This window comes from Topomyia yanbarensis, chromosome 2 (assembly GCF_030247195.1).
Source record: "Topomyia yanbarensis strain Yona2022 chromosome 2, ASM3024719v1, whole genome shotgun sequence".
Lineage (NCBI taxonomy): Eukaryota > Metazoa > Arthropoda > Insecta > Diptera > Culicidae > Topomyia > Topomyia yanbarensis.
The window spans coordinates 333772203-333793623 of NC_080671.1; the positions used below are offsets into that span (position 1 = coordinate 333772203).

The window sequence follows — 21421 nt, forward strand, 5'->3', positions numbered from 1 at the left end:
AAAGAGATCTCACAAGATGGGCCGTTAGGTGACCAAAAAAAGTTGCACAATAACCAAAACAGGTAGTCTCGTGTGTGAGTATGCGAAACATACTGCATGTCTGGAGAGTCACATTGTTCGAAAGGAGATTTGATAACACTACAGCTGAATGAAAATCTTGGAAAATTATTCTCAAAAAAGACTGAAGATATACGCTTCAGTGTACGTTTCCAAATGGACAATACAACTCTACGAAGTTTGATGGAAAGTTTACCGATCATCAGACGGAATGATTATATAAAGCGCCACTTTCAGAGCGCTACTGGTGTACAATCTCTTACATTAAAATGTAAGAGATTGATTGAAATGTCCAATACATTCAACGATAAAAAGCTACATATTCTGGGCACATCAACTGACTTGGACATTCTTGTGGGAATCTGAAGAATTTTAAAGGAAGTTTTTTTGTCTGCTGTTATTCGTTATGAGGTAAAGTGATTGGAGTTATTTATTCAGAATATAAAAAAAATCTCTTAGGACTTCATTTCAGAGGGTTGAGTGTGATGTCCGGAAAGAAAAAAAACACAAATACATAACAGATTTACAATTGAGAGGCTGAGAGCAAGAGTGGGTTAAAAATTCACTGCGAGCAAAAGTGGTATACGTTTTATTAAGAGCAAAACCGGTTTTAAGTACCAGTCAGAGCAGAAATGGGATAAAAAAACCTAAGCGCAAAAATGGGTTAAAAAGATATACCGCTTTTGCCCTGAGAGGAAAAATATTCCATTTTTATCCTAAGAATGGTTTTAGAAATTATTTATCACAAATCAATGAAACAATCATCAATGTGGAAATTATTTGAAAGTTCGATAGAAAGATGAACGACCACTTTGTTTTCAGTAATGAGAGATGGCGTTTGGTCACGGATTTCTTACAATAATATACAATAATAGACGCAATAAAATATTATTGTAAGAAATCCGTGACCAAACGCCATCTCTCATTACTATTATTTGAAAGTTGGTGGTCAGTAGGTATCGGAAATTGACGATTACCGCTATTTTGAAATCCAAGATGGCGACTTCCGGTTACCACAAAATAGTGAGAACCACCATCAATATGGGTGTCATTTGAAAGGGGGTAGTCAGCAGATACCGAAAATTGACGATTACCGCCATTTTGAAAACCAAGATGGTGACTTCCAGTTACCATAAAATAGTAAGAACCAGTATCAATATGGGTGTCATTTGAAAGTGGGTGATCAGCAGACACCGAAAATTGACGATTAGCGCCATTTTGAAATCCAAGATGGCGACTTCCGGTTACCATAAAATAGTAAGAACCAGTATCAATATGCGTGTCATTTGAAAGGGGGTGGTCAGCACACACCGTAAATTGAAGATTACCGCCATTTTGAAATCCTAGATGGCGACTTCCGGTTACCACCACATAGTGAGAACCACCATTAATATGGATGTCATTTGAAAGGGGGTGGTCAGCAGACACCGAAAATTGACGATTACCGCCATTTTGAAATCTAAGATGGCGGCCTCCGGTTATCGTAAAATAGTGAGAACCATCATCGGTAGGAGTGTCATTTGGAAAGGACTGGTTAGTAGACATAGAAAATTGATGTTTAGTGCCATTTCGAAATCCAAGATTGCGACTTCCGGTTACCAAAAGTAGTGGGAATATGGGTATTATTTGAAAGAGAGTCAACAGTACGTAACGATTCCTAGTATACAGCATGTTTCATGGCTAGCGTTAAGATCTTACTAACACTATGGATCCTTTCTCATTGGGGTTCGGATATAGGACCAAAGTTCAAAATAATCGAAGCTCTTTTATGAGTACTGAAAATGAACCTGATGCGACTCGTGATGAATAGAAATAAAATCCATTCAAAAATCCATGTTATTCATTCAGTTGAGTATCGTACAATAATATTCAGTGCACTTATTCTCCAAGTAAATGTTTTCAAATATTGCTAAAATATACAATATTAATTATCATCGCTTATATTGTGCCAAGGCCTACTTTGATGCGTTTTATTCGTTGTTGCACGTTCGCCTCGTACAATAATCGGAGATGAATGAAAATCTGCATTGAATGAATGAGCAGTTGGTTCGTTTGACGTTTTCAGTTTTGCCACTGAATATTGAAAATGAATGCGGCGAAATATGATCAATTTTCATTCAATGAATTTGTAACTCTGCATAGGACGACATGATATGATATGAATAGATAACGTTTCGTGTACAAAGTGGGTTTAGGGCCAAGTTCTCGTTGGAGGTACCCTGGACTTGGTGATAAGCCCTGGTTCGAAACTCTTTTTAACTTGGAGTGTCCCATGCCAGGACTGCCGAAGATAACAAAATACCAAAAGATCTTTGAAACCCCTTCGCGATAAATCCCGCATATCTACGTCTGCGATCTTCCAAACAGGATTATCCTCCGGTGATAAAGTGAACCGTTCAGCACTTTTTAATTTACAAACAAGGGGTGCCAAATGTGAACCTACAAACGTTCGTGTTCGCGCGATCATGAATTGATTCCGTCCGGAAATTTTAAATCTCGGCCCTAGCAACATAGGTCAATGCGTTCAGTTGGACTAATAAAAAATAACGCTCATAGCCACTAGACAACACGTTCTATGGCGCCACGACCAAAAACTAGTGATACCGGAGAACTCACTCGCTTCTAGCATCTGAACCGAATACTGAAAATTCGATCATTCAAGAACACAAATCGAATGTATACAAGCGAAGTTACACGCTAGCACCCGTGAGATACAAAAACCAACATAATCGAATATGTTAACTTACAAACGCTCGAGCCCCTAGCCATTATACACATAGGTGAACATGTAATCACGATCATCAACGATCAACTACGCCCATGATTTCAAAAACAGAAAAATGCCTCGATGATTTAGTGAACGCTATTGCATTTATAATCTGATCAACATGGTCTCAATGAACAAATAAACGCTTATTTCCACGCGATCGTAAAGTCCCAACGCCCGCATATCTCAACCATACACTCAATATCACAATCTGAAGCACGGCCCGCTGCAATTGGTCTTAAGTAGTCTTTTAGAGGGGGATATTTCTTGTCTCGTCTGCAATCGTAGTGAGCCCAGCTCTATAGCTTCAGTAGGATAATTCTAAAAAAAAATAAACCGGTGTCAAAGCCGAACTTATTTTTTCCTATCCATACTACTAAGTGTTTTTTTTTTCATATCAGTAGCGTCTGGCTCAAATGGCACGTTCCCTTCGTCTTTTCACTGCCTCCTTTGTTACTAAATACATAAAAACAAAGCAATAAAGTCAAAGCACCATCTTATCACGTCAAATTTTAAGGCCATGAAAATAAAAAAGCCCCATCTTCTATCGATTCTACAAAAACAAATTGCAAAAATATCGACTTTGCTAACTAATCCTTAAAATCCTAATCGCTTTTTTGATTTGCACTCAGTAACTATCAGTAACACCAGCTCAACCTGCTGCTGGGGAGAATTGGTTCTAGTATCAAAATTATCAGTTTTACATTATACAGGGTGATTAAAGATAAGGTTTTTTAACATGACATTTTCTACTGATTGACGGGTGGTAACCACAAACTATGATGCTATTGTTGTTCAGTGTTGTTGGCCATTTCATAATGGAACGACTTACAATAACTCACCGTCCTCAAATTGTTCAATGGTATTACGAAAAGCAGTGCTTTGTGAGGAATGAGTTTCATGCTCTCCTATCATATTATGCCCGAAATAATCGACCAACTGAGTTCACTATTCGCCATACAATCGAAAAGTTAGAGTCGCAGTTCACGTTATTGGATGATAAGCGACCAAATCGACCACATGCAGTACACAGAGAAGAAATCATAGCGGCAGTAGCCGAGAGTACGCGATGATCGCGATGAATCGATTTGACACCGTTCTCAATAACTTGGCTTGTCGTATGCAACAATATAGCGTATTTTACGGAAGAGTCTTGGTAAAAAGCATATCAACAGACAGGGTACTGCGCAAACATGAATCCAGTAGTCTTGACAAAATTTGGCTCCAATAAGACCACGTGCCACATAAGTAATGAAACATTGAAATAATTGCGGGAGAAACGTTTAATTTCCCATGGACCTATCAGTTGATCGCCTAGATCGAGCGTTATCACATCTATAGACTTCGTTCTATGGGGCTATGTGAAATCAAAAGCCTGTGGATAAGCCTGCAACGATTGAAGCATTGAAAATCAACATTACTCGAGTAATTAGCCAGATACCAGCTGCTCGAACTCGTTTTTAAAAATTGAACCACCTCACACGCTGTTATGGTCAGAATTCATTAGAAGTTGTTTATAATCAATAAATGGCAAAGTATGTTCTTTCGAGCGAAAATATAGATTCCCGATTTAATTCATTTTTTAATGTTTTTTTCCTAGTTGCACAAAAAAACTTCTTGTTCATCCCTGTCAGTGTTACAAAATTTCAAAATCAAATGTAAATTAACAATGAAACGTTTACCTGTACAATAATGGAAAATATAATTAGAATCGGTCAACAAACCATTGAAATATGGCATTTTGAAGTAAACATTACGACTTTTATCCATTTTTTTAATTTTAACATTATATTTAACGTTTGGTAGACAACCCTATTTTCATGTTTTTTCAGTGCACCAAATAAATAACACATTTTGTACATTATATTTATGTAATTAAATGGTAAAGTTTTCCTTTAAAAACCGCGATACGTATAAACGATCTAAATAGTCAATTGACAAACATAGATTCACGCTTGAAGTCTGGTAGAAAACCCATCTATGACCGCATACCCCATCCAAACCGTTATAAATTTCGATTCCGTCAATGAAATATTTTCAAACTTGCAGGAAATATACTTGATTACTATATCTTTCATATGCCATGTACTAAATAAGTAGACAAAAAAAATTGTTTGTAGAGATAGGACCAAACCCGTGTGTGTTTGCTGGTAGCCTTATGAAACGTGTCATAAAACTTCAAAATGCAATTTCTCTCGAATCCCTCGATGGATCATTTTGAAATTCACTGAGAAGATGCTTGGATACTGTATCTTTCGAATGCCGTATGACAAATTTATGGTGATTTTTTGTTAATAACGGTTTTAGGAACACCGTGGAACGAATGACATACGTCAATATACTAGATACGAGGAATTCCACGAAAATCCGTCCGAAAATCTTTAAAATCGTGACCGACCATCTTAGATTCCGATGAAACTTTACATGTTTCACCGTCATGGAAGACTAAATATTTTCCACAGGTAATAAGATTATTTTGACTCAAGAGCAACTTTTCAAAAGGGCGTAAACGTTTCTACGTGCCTGAATTTCGATTTTTTTGTTCGGTTATTGTATTTTATACAGCAAAACTATCTGAGAACGAGTTACAGGGAATGAATACTTCTGGTTGAAAAAAATATACGCTGAAAAAAATGTTGTCATTTTTCAAAAAAACAAAAATTTATAATAAAAATTTAAATTGCGAAAAAACCCATTTTTTTAATTTTTTATATTTTGGAAATAAAAACCTAAAGAGAAAAAAAAAACATTTTGAATGTGATTGCATGATGAAGAAAAAATCGCTACAAAAGTTTTTCTAACAATAACTTCGTACATGTTTTTAAACTTCATACTAATTGACATACAAAATTGTAATGTTATTACAGAATATAATTCTAAGCACCATTTAAAATCAAAATGCATTTAACAAAAATCTTCCAAAATGCGATAGTTTTCGAGATATCTGAAATTTTGCTCCTTCAAAAACAATTAATTCGTGTAATTATGCTCTTTTTAAAAGTTATTCGCGTTACCCCATCATAAAATGTCAAAATTTTAATGTTTATCGTTTTAAAGACGTAAAAGCAACTTTTTTAGTGTATTTGGATCATGGAGAAGCTTTCAATAAAAAAGTTTTCCTAACAACAACTTTTGACATATTTTTATAATTCAAAAATACAATTTTCTTTTTGAATATGATTCTAAACGCCATTTTAAATCAAAATGCTCCTAACAATATTTTTCTGAAATGTAATAGTTCACGAGATATTTTAACTTTTGTTTTAAGAACACAATTATTTTGTTTTATTACGACCTTTTCATAAGTTATTCACGTTTCTCCATCAACAATAATAGGTTTTTTGAAAGGCCCGTAAACTTTCGTGCAACTTTCTCTATGACATCAAGGCGATATTGTAAACCATTTGAAAGTTACATGAAAGCAACCAAAATATATTTCAACCATAGGGTCTGATGATTAAACTATATTGTTGAATCATATTTTGGTTGTTTTCATGTAACTTCCAAATGTTTCACAATATCGCCTTGATGTCAAAGAGAAAGTTACATGAAATTTTATGGGCCTTTTGAAAACCCTATTATTGTTGATGGAGAAATAACATAACATTTCAGAAAAATATTGTTAGGAGCATTTTGATTTAAAATGGCGTTTAGAATCATATTTAAAAAGAAAATTGTATTTTTGAATTATAAAAATATGTCAAAAGTTGTTGTTAGGAAAACTTTTTTATTGAAAGCTTCTCCATGATCCAAATACACTAAAAAGTTTCTTTTACGTCTTTAAAACGTTAAAATATCTCGTGAACTATTACATTTCAGAAAAATATTGTTAGGAGCATTTTGATTTAAAATGGCGTTTAGAATCATATTCAAAAAGAAAATTGTATTTTTGACTGCAAATAGTATAAATTATAAAAATATGTCAAAAGTTGTTGTTAGGAAAACTTTTTTATTGAAAACTTCTCCATGATCCAAATACACTAAAAAGTTGCTTTTACGTCTTTAAAACGATAAACATTAATTTATTGTCATTTTATGATAGGGTAAGGCGAATAACATTTAAAAAGAGCATAATTACACGAATTAATTGTTTTTGATGGAGCAAAATTCCAAATATCTCGAAAACTATCGCATTTTGAAAGATTTTTGTTAAATGCATTTTGATTTTAAATGTTGCTTAGAATTATATTTTGTAATAAAATTACAATTTTGTATGTCAATTAGTATGAAATTTAAAAACATGTACGAAGTTATTGTTAGAAAAACTTTTTTAGCGATTTTTTCTCCATCATGCAATCACATTCAAAATGTTTCTTTTCTCTTTAGGTTTTTGTTTCCAAAATATAAAAAAATTAAACAAATGGGTTTTTTCGCAATTTGAATTTTTAACTTAAATTTTTGAAAAATGACACAACATTTTTTTCAGTGTATATTTTTTTCGGATAGAAGTATTCATTCCCTGTAACTTGTTCTCAGATAGTTTTGCTGTATAAAATACAGTAATCGGACAAAAAAAAAATTGAAATTTATGCACGTAGAAACGTTTACGCCCTTTTGAAACATTAGTCTTGTATCAAAATATTCCAATTGCCAGAGAATATCATGGAGATTCATACAGCGAACACACCTGGAAAGTTTCGTTCGAATCGACGATGGTCATATTTTGCGGTCGGCCGGTTTCTCATGGAATCCCTCTCCTGAATCCACTTTATTCTTCGGCACGTCCATGCAAGCAGAGATTCGTGGAATTCCGGATCATCTACGCTTGCGGGTGATCCCTAAAATATTCACAAGTAAATATCAACACATAGACTGCCTTAAAATGTTTTACACTGATGGGTCACGAATCAGTGAGTCCACTGGTTCGGTATTTTCAACAATAATTTTTCAATTTCTCTCAAACTTGCAGAACCCGCCTGTTTTTATAGCGGAACTAGCAGCAGTTCACTATAGTTTGCAAATAATTAATACTTTACCCCCGAACCATTACTTTATCCTCACTGATAGTCTCAGCACAATTGCAGCTCTACGCTCAAAGAGGATTGATAATCACGATCCATTCTTTTTGGGGAAGATACGAGAATCTCTGAGTAACCTAACAAGAAAATGTTATAAATTTACCCTAGTGTGGCTCCCCGCCCATTGCTCTATTGCGGGAAATGAGAAAGCTGATAATTTAGCCAAGATTGGTGCACTAGATGGTGAAATATATGAAAGACCCATCGATTACAATGAATTTTATAGCGCTTCTCGACAGAAGACACTTGCTAGTTGGCAAACATCTTGGGACAATGGAGATCTGAGACGATGGCTACACTCAATTATCCCTCAAGTATCAACGAAGGCATGGTTCAAAGGATTGGATGTAAGTCGGGACTTCATCCGTGTGATGCCTAGGCTCATGATTGGCATTATACTTTAGATGCGCATCTCAGTCGTATTGGGCTCGCTGAGGGTAATCATTGTGCTTGTGGAGAGGGTTACCACGACATTGAGCATGTTGTATGGTCCTGCACTGAATATTGTGAAGCCATCACAATTAGTAGATTCTTTACAAGTCCGAAGAAGACCAATCCATGTTCCTGTTAGAGACATCCTGGCGTATCGCGATCCTCTATACATGGAACTTATCTATCATTTTCTAAAAACAGCGTCTGTCACAATTTAATTAAATTCATCTCCTCATACTGTCATCCAAGGCTAATCATTCCCCAATTAAAGTGTCCTAGAATATTCAGTTTTTAAATTTAGACAATAACAAAATAAAAGTAAATAAATACATCCGAAAATACTATATCATTAAGAAATACAACAATGTAAGGAAAAAAGCAAACAATAAAGTGATTTCAGTGTTAGTTTTAGACAAATTACTAGTATAGTTAAAATTAGTCTTAAGGATTTTTGTAACGTGCTATGTAAAAAAAAAAGAAACTGGCGTAAAAAGCTTTTGCAAATGCCGTGTCAAATAAACGTATGAAAAAATATCATTTTTATAATATATCAAAAACTTAATAATGCTCAATTATATGACCGGAAACTGCAAAATTTTCCCAAGAGCGACTTACAATTCATTTCGATGCAATTAAATCTGTTCCATAAATTAAACGAAAAGCGACGAACCTGTTTATTTTGAACAACCAAGTGCCTCCATTGGTCCGTATATAGCCATGCTCGAACTAAACTATTTTGAATCATATTCGAGCTAATCGGAGACACAAACCCCGATCAGTCTCCAGCCGTTATAAACCACCCATTACTCATCGCTTACCTTATCGTGACTCTCCTCCAGCTCAATAATGCGAAATTCGAGCAGCTCGTTCTGTTCGCGCAGTTCGTGGCTTTCGCGCAGCAAACTCTCCTCTCGCTGCTCCAGGTACTCCAAGCGTTCGACAATTTTCGCTCTTTCTCGCGTTACCTGTGTTGCCTAAAAACAGAGAGCAATGTGATAATGAACGAATAAACCATACCGCCGTGCGCGGCTTGTTCCGAAACGAAAGCGAGAGTTGCCGCTTCACAACATTCAACCAGGGCGGAGGTTTAGTTACTGACCTCCATCAACTCCCGTTCGAGTTCATCGATCTGCTCTTTGGCGCGACCGTAGTCGGCACTGAGCAGGTCGTACTTGGCCTGCATTCGATCCAGCTCCATCTTGATCTCGATCAGTTGGCTCTGCTCCCGCAGCGACTGCGGATGGGCTCGCCAAGCTTCCGGCGAATTTGGACAGCTCGTTGTTTGCGGGCTTAGTGACGGCGGGGCCGACGATATGGCCGAGTCGGCGTCCGAAGTCAAGGAAAACTGTCTACGTCCGATGGTTCTAGTCGGTCCGATTACACCTGACTCGCTACTGGCCGATGTTTTGTCGGTTTTGTTTTCTATTGTACTACTAGAAGCGTGTAAATCGTTGTGAGCTTCCATGGTTCGTGATTCGTGTGGCTGAAATTAAACATTTGAAGGTCAAGTGTTCAATGATGGTTTTTATGCACAGCAAAACAAACTCACCTTTGGCCTGAGCTCGTCATAGCCACACGTCGTCGTTTCTAATTCTATTCTTAAGCTGCTACAGTTGCTACCACTATCATAATAGTCAATCGTTGTTTGACCGTTGCCGTCAATGTTGTCAATGTTCGTTTCCAGCGAAGGAGAGCAGTTGTGGGCGTTGGATGCTCCTAAAGGCTCGTCAGCTTCAGCATCGTTCTGTCGTTCCAATACCTCGCAGACCGACCGGATGCTACTGGGGCTGGCACTATGGCTGACGTTTCCGCTACATGGCTCGGACTCATGCAGTTTTCGCATCTGGAAATAGAAAATAGAAGACGATTTGTAGTTGGACGTTCCGAAAACAACGTATAGGTTATATGAGTATAATAGCGATAAATGGTAGAATGATAAATAACAGCCAATGAAGATGATTGAGTTGAATTATTTTCAACTCACAGAAATCCAAAAAAAATTGTTAATCTAGGCTAAAATAGCTGTATTAAAATATCCGTGTTAAAGTACTGTTAACTACGCTTGTTGGTTTAATACAAGATTTCAAGTGAATCAAACGGTAACAATAAGTATAGATAAGTCCAAGTGATGCCGGCAACAGCACTATTCATAATGCAAAATTATGCAATCTTTTCCCTCGATGATTCCCATTATCAGCAGTGGCAGAGAGCGAGAGTAAAAGTAGATTATGCTACGGCGGTGTTCCATAACATCCACATATTATCCTACGCACTTGCTGTGCAGGGTATGGGATTAAACCTCATAACGACATGAGCAGAGTAGAAACCAGTTTTTTCCAGTGTACTACAGCAAAGACTCAGTTCGCGCACAACTTCATCCCTGGTCGGCGGCGACGAACCTGCGATTGTCAACCAGAATTAAAGACTCACTGCTGGGAAAGAAATGTATGATTCAACCAATCTGCGGACCCACCATGTAATTCTGCGTCAGCATAACCGGCTCACATTCCACCCTGCGCGCTCGAGCTAATGTTGCGATTGTGAACACGATTAAGTTCAATGTTTCCTGCCCCCTGCGGTTAATATAAACCTGTGCAAAAACTATTGCCGCTGAGCGGAAATACTATCACATGAAACTTTGGCGCTAATCGCCGAACTAGTACCACGCGTGGGTATCCAATGCAGTCCAATTCCTTTAGCTTAGTAAAAGCCTGGCTCGATCGCAATCATACGCACAGCCTGCGTGGAAGGAGATCGACGAACCGTGTCAGCATGCACAAATCTCGAAATCATCGATAGTGTCTGGGGGGTGGTGGATTTGCACGCTTTTCGTCGATGCGGATAATTGGTCCTGCATGATAGATTGAACAACTGTTTTGGGCAATTTTGCGAGCACTGCCCCACCTGTTTGCACCTGCAGCAAGGCGTTGGACCCAATTTGAAAAGGTGTTGCCGCCAATAATCGATTCAAGCTTTCCACATTCACCCTACCATGGCCGCGTTCGAAAGGCGTGCATTTATACGTCTATGCGCAGCTGTGGGACGATGCCTTCGGTTGGTTGATGGGAGCTGCGAATTGTTTCCAACAGCGATTGCTTGGCAGAAAATTGACGTTCTCATCGATCATATTGCGGATTGTTTGTTTTTTCATATGAAAACTACACGGAAAAAAATTGTTCCCAAAATCGTACTATGAATTCTGGAACAATCACGTTATTACGTTATGAAAACAGGACCATGAACAAAAATCATGTGTTTTAAATTATTTTCAATTTCCCTTCAGTAACGCCCGCATAACGCTTCTATTAGTGGAAATATTTGTTTTTGTTTTGTGAATTTCAGTCACGGTTTCCGCTAAGTTATTTCTAATTCGATTTTCAGTACGCGCACTAGTTCATAACTTTACATTAGTTCACAAAATCAAAACATTCTGGTTATTTTTTCGTGAACTATTTCACGAAATTCGTAATTTTATTCATGAATCCATTCAATCCCCGTGAAATAATGCATGATCTCCAATATATTAGCCACGATCCAATATATGTGGTCTTGAAATAGTTCACAAAATCATTAAATATTATTAATGTATTCGTGAACTGGTTCATGAATCCTAATATATTAGTTACGATCCAATATCCATGCTCGTGAAGTAGTTCATGAAATCATGAAAATTATTCATCTATTTGTGAACTGGTTCATGATACCTAGTATAGCAGTCACACCTTACCATTCGTTTCTGTTTTATAGTTCGCAGAACAAGATATCGCGAATCAGTCACATTTTGATAATCCAGTTCATATTGTCACGTTATTCCGAGTAAAATCCGATAGTAACAAATAAATAATAGATCACGATAAGGCGAAGAGAATTTACTAATACCATGATAAAACTGCTGATATTATGAATATCAGTTACATTACACTCAGAAAGTAAGCTCTAAAATAAAATATCACGATTCCACAAACAGAAGTTACAAAAATCGTGACTAAGATGCTGAAATAATGAACACAAATCACACAACTCGTGACAAAAATATCTGAAATTGTGATTAAAATCCTGAAATCATGAACATGGATCACTCTACTAATGACTAAAATATCACGATAACGTGAATAGAAATTACGAAAATCGCGGCTAAGATCCTGAAATTACGAACTTTAATCTCGCTAGTCTGTCAGAAAAATCCGATAGAAAACTCATGAATAAAATAGCACGGTAACGTGATGAGAAATCTAAAAAAATAGCGAATAAGCTCTTCAAATCATGAACAACGTTTAACTGTTGGCTGTGTATTCCCAAGTAATGAACAAGAATCACAACAAAAACTAAACATGTACAGAGAACAACAGTAACGCAACCAAACATTCTAATATAACGCCATGTAAATATTCGAATCGATCTAGTTTTTTGAAAACACAAATAGTTTCATGAATGCAAGGTTTTTTATTCATAATTGCAGGAACTTGGTCACGGTTCATAAATCATTCAGTTCACGAAATCGTGACCTTTTGTTCATGAATTTAAGAACGGATTTTTTCCGTGATTTTTCTACATTGGTTTATGACACATTTAATGATTGTACAATGTGCAGAAATTCATCCAAGCGCACATGATTAAAAGTTTTCGTAAAATAGTCAAAAATTGGATTTGTACTTTTGGCATGCCTTAAAAATACTGGGAACGTCAATCGACATGTCGATATGGTAATGATTCAGAAAACAAAATCATTGTTTTAAATTTTAGTTTTTTTGCAAATTTATATTTTAGTACAAGGAGACAACTTCCAACCATTTCGGACACTTTTGGTATAAAAAATTAAAAGCATTATTTCCAAACTCAAATCTCATTTTCTCGCAAACACCAACAAAGCAAAAGAGCAAAATTTTGCTCATCATTTATTTTGCAGCTAGGCTTATAATATCCTTGATGATCAGAAATCAGGAATCAGCAAAAAATGGCACTCGATTGGCACGTTTCACATATAATTCGGAAAATAGTCTGAATGCTTTAATACCGAAGGAGTCATGAACCTTACTGATAAAGCCTATAGCTCTTTGACTCAGTAGTGGTTTGATTTACATGTCTGAGATTTAGCTCCCTGTACATATTTTTGCCCAAAATCCGAATGCGCAATAGTATTACCTCAGGGCAGTTCCATATCATATGATATGAAGTTCTATAATTGGATTCACAAGGATCACATGAATAATACTCAGCACACTAAATCGTAACCGTGGGATAATTTGGAGGGTTATATATGCTGAGATCGGCCAAAAAATCGAAAAAAATATTCTTTTGTCTTAAACTATAGGTTTTTAAGAATGTATTCCCAAATTGTTATAAAGATTCTGGTAGTAGAATCAAAACTATACCGTTTTTCATCTTGCTCCCTTACGAGGATCTGGGTGTATACTTGAAACTTTAAACGCGAATATCTTGAAACCATGTTCTTCCAACAACGTCTTTGCGATAACTACGATTGCCAAAAAACTTGTCAATTGATACAAAAAAAAAATCTGTTAAATTGTTCGCAATTTAACTGTGGTGGCATTGGACGATACCTTTTCTTTGTCAAAATTTCCATATTAATGTAATGATTCATTAGCTGTATCACCGTCTGATGACGTCTTACGACGTTGACCGGGAGGGCTTGCTGGCTTTTCTTTAACGTTCTGCGTTACAGAACACTAAAGATTATTCTCTCCCGAAGTTTAGGCTACGAAGCCCCCGTGTGGCGAGGACTTCATGGACTTATGCAAGGGAGTGATTTGGTTAGAGCCGTCCTGCAGTACAGGCCAGATTTAAGTCCAAAAATAAGTTCACTATGAACATCTGCAGTACAAGAAGAACAGAGTAATCTTTTTGTGAGACACAAAGTGGATTTGAGATAATAGAACTTCCTCATGGCGGAGGAAAATGAGGAACTGACCAGTGACAAACAAGTACTAACTATGTTACTATGTTTTAATTGCCGCAAGGTTCTACTGTATCGATTTTGTTGGTTATTTTCGGCAAATTTGAGACTATGAAACCAAAGCAATGAAATTGAAAGACGGATAGGTATTCTAGAGCGAATCAGTTATAAACTTAGAACGGAAAGCTAGGACTAGGCAGGCTCACATGGCCATGATCGAAAGGAAATGTGAAGAATTCTTTGCCTTCTGCTAAGTAGGAGTTGGGCGGCGTCGGCGGTATAACATGATGATGAGTTATTTTCTACCATAGACCATGCGGTAGACTTGGGTGTAACGCCCAACTCCTACTTAGCAGAAGGCAAAGAATGTTTCACATTTCCTTTCGATCATGTCCATATGAGCCTGCCTAGTTCTAGTTTTCCGTTCTAAGTTTATAACTGATTCGCTCTAGAATACCTATCCGTCTTTCAATTTCATTGCTTTCGTTTCTCTTAGTCTCAAATTTGCCGAAAAAACCAACAAAATCGATACAGAAGTACTAACTATATTTTACTAATTGATTTCCTTAAACAATCTAAAATTGACAATTTATCATTTTGCACACCCTTTACCTTCTAGAGCTAAATTTGATTATTCCTATCTCATTTTCTGATACAAAGGAGGCTAGAGGGCGCAGTGCTACATTATCTCTTTCAATGTCGGTAATGTACATGCTTCACTAACTGTTTTGAATGGAATATGATTTATGGTCTAAATGGGTTAATATCGAACCCGAATTCAAACGATGATATTTATGGCACGGCACTGACCCGAGTCCCGTAATTGTAATTAGATCCTGCTATGCATTTAGTCACCATCGTCTGCGTGGACAGTAGACTGCCCAGAAAAATAATGAATTTTTGAAAACTCAATCGGCCCACCCCTGATTCGATTACTAGTGCCACCAGGAGTACTTGCACCAAATTTGAAGCAAATCGGACAAGTCTAGCTACCGGATCAACGCTCCTGAAGTTTGTATGGGATTTTTCGACAATTTACATGGAGAAAACCCACTAATTCGCGTTTTTGCCGCTAGAGTACTGATACACAACCATGCTAGGCCCCATAGAAAACTTACTCAGACATCACTTCGTTACAAGTTTAATAACTTCTTTTAACAAAGCCGGATTGACTGGCAGTCTTCGACAAAGTTGTAGACAATTAAATTATCTTTCTTATTTTCACTTACCGTGATAATACGATGCATACAGTGCCATCTAGCGGCAAAAAATGCGAGTTAGTGGGTTTTCTCCATGTAAATTGTCGAAAAATCTGATACAAACTTCAGGAGTGTTGGTCCGGTAGCTAGACTTGTCCGATTCGCTTCAAATTTGAAACAAGTGCTCCTGGTAGGACTAGGAATCGACTCAGGGGTGGGCCAATAGGGGTCATTTTTTCCTGTCACTCTAGTGAACAGCGTAAATTTGTTTTGATATGAATGACCGTGTGGCTTCTATGTGCGTACAAAAATTGACTGCGCCCCTCCAGCTGATGGTGTTGGCGCTTGGCACCGACAAGCTGGTCTTGTTCAATAAAACTTCAATAAAACGCTGACTCACTTTAAACAAAAAAGTATTATATTTAACTAGCTTAATCAGCATGAGTTCAAGGTTAGTTCATGTGATTATATTTTGCAATCTTGGTGGAATGGATTTGGAAGTGGAGGGGTGGGGCTTAGTAGAATGGGAAGGGATGATGCGTCAATGAATGATGAAGGAGAGTGGTGTAAGGGCAAGGGGAGGGAGTGCGGCAACACAATATTTAACTGCTTTTTTACCTTCCATTTGAGACAATGTTTGAGAAAATCGGTTATATACTCAAAGAATGTTTGATTGACAATCAGTGATCTAGACGTGCGAATCGAAGTAATTTCGTTACCATTTCAATAGTTTTTAGCGTCTGAGGTATTACGATTGGACCGATTTATGTGGGAAATTCCAGTGTAAACTTACTAACCAACCTGTATCTCCGGAACCAAGAGTCAGAACCGAATGAAATTCAGCAGCAGTCAGTGGTATTACTGTATCTTTAATTTGAAATCAAATTTTCAAAAATCGGCAGAGAATTCGCTGGGTAATAGGTGTGTTATTAGCTTAGGAATTTGGAGAGTTCCACGGAGGCGTCATGAATCGTCATAGGTGGCCAATGTGGTCAAGCTTCTTTGATTAATCGTTAATGATCCAGACCCGCAAACTAGAGTAATGTTGTACCCATTTTAATATGCTTGACATCATTTGGCCATCATGGTTGTACCAGTTCATATGAACATTGGTGTCGGTTAAAGTTACTATCTTCGTAGCCCCTCCCGTAGCAGGGGAAGGAGAGGCAGATTGAAGTGGAGAACACACCAGTTTCCGCGACTCCAAAGAGAACAAGAGCCTCGCCAGGTGACGGAAGACCAGGCGGGTCCAAGAGGCAAACACTCGTAGATGATGTTGTTGCCGACGGAAAGGACGTCAGAAACCATGCTCGTCAAAGGCAATGACGCGAGGACGTTTCAAAAAGGTCAGAGAGGACTCTGAGCTGAAAGAATTAGGTAGAAACGTTGTAAGAATCAGGCATACCCAAAAAGGCGAGATGCTCTTCGAGTTATAGAAGAATCCCACGACTAGTAGCTCGACCTTGCAGGAGACTATTACCAAATCGATCGGCGAAAAGATAGAATTTAAAGCCCTAAACCCGGAGATGGTGATTGTGTGCAAGGACCTTGATGAAATCACGACGGAAGACGAGCTGAGAGGCGCACTGAAACAGCAGTTTAACCTGGGAGAGGTGCACACGACGGTCCGGCTTAAGAAGGGAGGAGGCAAAGTTACGGTCGGATGGTCGTGATGCACATTGAGAGCCTTCCCGCGAATGAATAAACAAGCGGAGAAATACTTCAAGTGTTTGGGCTTTGGACATTTGGCGAGGGCTTGCAAAGGTCCGGATAGATCCGGGATGTGCTGGAAATGCGAGGAGACGGGCCATCTTGCGAGAGACTGCACGCAGAGGCCGAAGTGCTTGCACCCCAGCGGACGGAAACGTCTATCAGACGGGTGTCTTTAAATGCCCTGCCTATAAGAAGGCGATTGTAGGCCAACGGTAATGGAAATAACTCAGATAAATCTGAATCACTTTGACACTCCACATATGGCAGTCTACGACAGAAACGATGTGTAATGTCGCTTTGATTGCAGGGCCATATCAAGTCCCCTCTGATAGCGACAACTGGGTGGCGAATAGATCGGGAACAGCTGCGATACAGGTTATGGGAAGATTCGCCATTCAAGAAGCGATAGAACGCTCATACGATGGCTACGTGATCGCCAAATTCAACGGCGTCTTCGTGTGCAGCTGTTATGCTCCTCCAAGGTGGGCAGTAGAGCAGTTTAGCCTAATGCTGGAGCAGTTAACCGAGCAGTTGATCGGTTGGAAGCCGGTAGTCATTGGTGGTGACTTCAACGCCTGGGCTGTGAAGTGGGGCAGAGAGTAACGAACACAAGAGGGTGTTTCCTGCAGGAATCTCTAGCGAAGTTAGACCTTAGACGTACGATTGTGCAATGAAGATTCTGTTAGCACATTTCGGAGAGATGGGAGGTAGTCCATCATTGACGTCACATTCGGTAGTCTTTCATTGACAGCGAACATGGATTGGAGAGTATATGAAACGCGTATGCATAATGATCCTTAGGCGTTAACCGGCCGACTTAATAAGAAGGATTGTGGCGGCTTGTGACGCCATAATGCCGCGAAAACGGGAACCACGCAATAAACGGCGTCCAGATTACTCGTGGAACGATACGCATAGTACGCTACGTGCTATTTTATCAGAGCCTGAAGGCGGGCTCAAAGAGCAATATCGGAGCCAGATAGAGAAGAGTGCAAGGCAGCGTTTCGGGAAGCTAGAGCCGCTCTAAAACTCTAAAAGATCAGACTTAGCAAGTCAGATTGCCACAAGGAGTTGTGCCGAGAAGTAGACGCCAATCCCTGGGGCGACGCATACCGAGTCGTGATGGCGAAAATAAAGGGCCCAACGACACCAGCCGAAATGTGTGCGAGCATGCTGAAAATAATCGTCGATGGTATTTCCCGAAGCACGATCCAACTATCTGGCCACCAACACCGTACGGCAAAGAAGAAGGAGCAAACACGGACGATCGGCAAGTGACTAACGATGAGCTGGCAGAAGCATCGAAGCGCCTGAAATCAAAGCAAGTTCCCGGTCCGGATGGAATACCAAAAAGCTGAAAGCTGCGATCCTGGCATATCCGGACATGTTCAGGATGGTGCTGCAGAAATGTCTAAATAAAGACAACTTCCCCGAAATGTGGAAGGTGTAGAAGGTGGTGTTGCCGTTGAAGCCAGGGAAGCCACCGGGCGATCCGGCTTCGTACGGGCCCATATGTCTGCTGCATACACTCGAAAAACTCCTGGTAAGAATCATCCTTAAAAGGTTGATGAAATGCACGGCGGATAGCTGGACTGTCCAATGTGCAGTTTGGATTCCGTAAAGGAGCATCGACAGTGAATGCAATCACGATAGTGCTAGAGAGTGTTGAGAAGGCATCTAAACAGAAGCGAAGAGGAGATCGATACTGCGTTGTAGTCACGATAGATGTGAAGAATGCATTTAATAGCACCATCTGGGAAACAATCGCTGCAGCGCTGCAAAGAATGAGGTTTTTCGACTATCTATGTCAGATCCTGAAGAGCTACTTTTAGAGCAGAGTGCTGCTGTACGAGACAAGTGATGGGCAGAAGTCAATGCAAGTCACAGCGGCGTTCCTCAGGGTTCTATTCTAGGTTCAACTTTTTGGAACGGGATGTACGATGGGGTCTTAGCACAGCGGCTGCTCAGGAAAATGAAAATCGTGGATTTCTCGGACGATGTGTCACTCACGGTGATGGGTGAGACACTTGAAGAAAAGAAGGTGTCGGTGACGGAGCCAATAGACGCGATCGAGAGCTGGATGAATGGGGTCAAGCTGCATGTAGCTCACCACAAGACGGAGGTGTTGTTGATCAGCAACTGCAAAGCGATTCAGCGAATGCAGATCTATGTCGGTGTGCACGTGATTGCATTGTAGCGTGCACTGAAGCAATTGCAAGTGATAATCGACAACCGGTTGAGCTACAACAACCACGTCGACTACGCCTGCGAAAAGACAGCAAAGGCAATGAACGCTATAGCGAGAATCATGCAGCAGGAGACGTCTGCTATCTACTGTTTCGTCATTGATACTTCGATATGGGGTTCCTGCCTGGGATGCTGCGCTGAAAACCACGGAGAACCGTGAAAAACTGAACAGGACATTCCGGCTGATGGCCGTACGAGTCGTGAGCGCTTACAGAACAATATCGTCGGAGGCAGTATGCGTTATCATCGGGACGAGGACGTGGAATGCTACCAACGGAGAAATGCACATAATGCAAGGAGACTGGTCCGAGTGGACTCATTGGCTAAATAGCAGCAGGAGTGGGACAACGAGGAGAAAGGAAGCTGGACCCACCGACTCATCCCAAATGTGTCGGCTTGGGTGCATAGGAAGCATGGAGAGGTAAACTTCCATTTGACGCAATTGTTGTCCGGACACGGATGCTTCCGGAATTACCTACATCGGTATGGACATGCTTCGTCATCCCTTAGCCCAGAGTGTGTGAACGTGCAAGAGACACCGGAACACGTGGTCTTCGAATGCCCTAGGTTCGAAAAAGTTCGAAGGGGTATGGCTAGTGTGACAGAGGGCAATATCGTTGAAGAAATTTGCCACGATGAGCATATATGGGAGGCTGTCAACAGAGTTATTACGAGTACCAGAGCTCGAAAAAATTGACATCCTTGCGTGAACTTGAAAGAAAATAAAATTCAATTCATGCCCGCTGCAATGAATTAAATGTTTGGTTCGTTTCCCTCGTCATTCGTTCTCCCGAAACAGCGCACTCAGGTTCGGACATGTTTGGTTTCAGAAGCAAACTGAATTTTGTTTCTTTTCTGCCTATGAGAGGGATTAATGAGCAAAAGTTCACCAGATATAGATTACGCAGTTTATTTATGCTCGAAAATGTAGAAGATGCCAACTTTCGCCTTCAAACTGTCCACATAATAACAAATGAATGCTTTGGTTGTCGAAGGAATTTCTTTTCCTATGCACTCAAGTATTCGATTCAGCATGAAATTTCAGTCAGTTGGAAAGTTAATAAATGAGGGACAAACAGAAATAAGTAATTGATTTTGAAATTTTGCAGCACTGATGAGTACACTTTCCGAGCTGCAGAGAAAGTGGCGAAGGGGCCAACAAAGTAGAGTCATTGGCCAGAACGCCGCCGTGGAACCACAAATCGGTTTTCGGGGGAGATTCCGCCACCGGGGAATTCTTCGACGGTGTAGATTGGGTCCACCGTCAAGTACCAGTTGAGTAATACGCGACATAGCACCGAGTTTGGGTCGTCATGGAGCCAGTGAACCGGACGTCAGGCTTCACCAGAATCGCTGGACCGACCTCGACACCCTACCTGTACCTCGTGAGTAGACTAGATCCACCACCGAGTAGACTAGACCGAGTAGACCGCATCGAATAGCTAGCAGTGAGTCGTTGAGACGCCAGTGAACCAGAAGCTATGCTCCACCTGGAATCGCTGAATGGACCTCAGCAACTACTGGCTGACCCGTTGAGTAGGCTAGTTTCACCGCCGGGGATTAAATCGAGTAGATCGGAATGAAGCGGAGAGCTAAATGACTCACGGAAACCAACTTCGGTATCGGGAGCAATCTACAGCCAGGGAATTCAGGCTAGAGTAGATTCGTCGCTGTCGATTACCCGACGGAATAGTGACACAAATGGGAATTAAACACCGGTACCGTTTCCGTTGTCGGGGAGCTCTCAGGACAATATCCGAGTTGAACTCGATAAAGCTGGAGCTAAATGGCTCAAGGAAGCAGGTATTGATGTCAAGAGAAATCCCACCGCCGGTGAACTATCCGTCGGAGTAGGGTGAGTTCACCGTCGGGGATTATCCAAGAAGATTGTGATAAGCTGAATGATGCACGGAAACATTAGCTAAATGGCTCAAAGAATCAGAATCAAACGGCTCACGGGCTAAACGGCGACGTTATAGATGGAGACAAGAAGCAAGAGAAGAGTCGAGAGTTAAATCAAAGCTTAAAGATCGAGTCATTTCATGAACCACGTGAGGCTCCGAGGTGGAGCAGA

At 39.7% G+C, this 21421-nt stretch overlaps 1 protein-coding gene across 2 annotated transcripts in view; it reads right to left on the reverse strand.

Moving 5' to 3' along the window:
* LOC131683959 (nucleoprotein TPR) overlaps positions 1–21421 on the reverse strand; it is a 600452-nt gene that overhangs the window by 100595 nt on the left and 478436 nt on the right. For both annotated transcript variants that reach the window (XR_009304588.1, XM_058966381.1), the window contains exons 6-8: positions 9824–10117; positions 9374–9757; positions 9093–9248 (exon numbers count right to left, since the gene is read on the reverse strand). Coding sequence is in view for 1 of the 2 variants with exons in the window: in XM_058966381.1 (XP_058822364.1) it covers positions 9093–9248; positions 9374–9757; positions 9824–10117 (834 nt within the window). In the remaining variant the exon portion in view is untranslated. The remainder of the gene's footprint in view (positions 1–9092; positions 9249–9373; positions 9758–9823; positions 10118–21421) is intronic.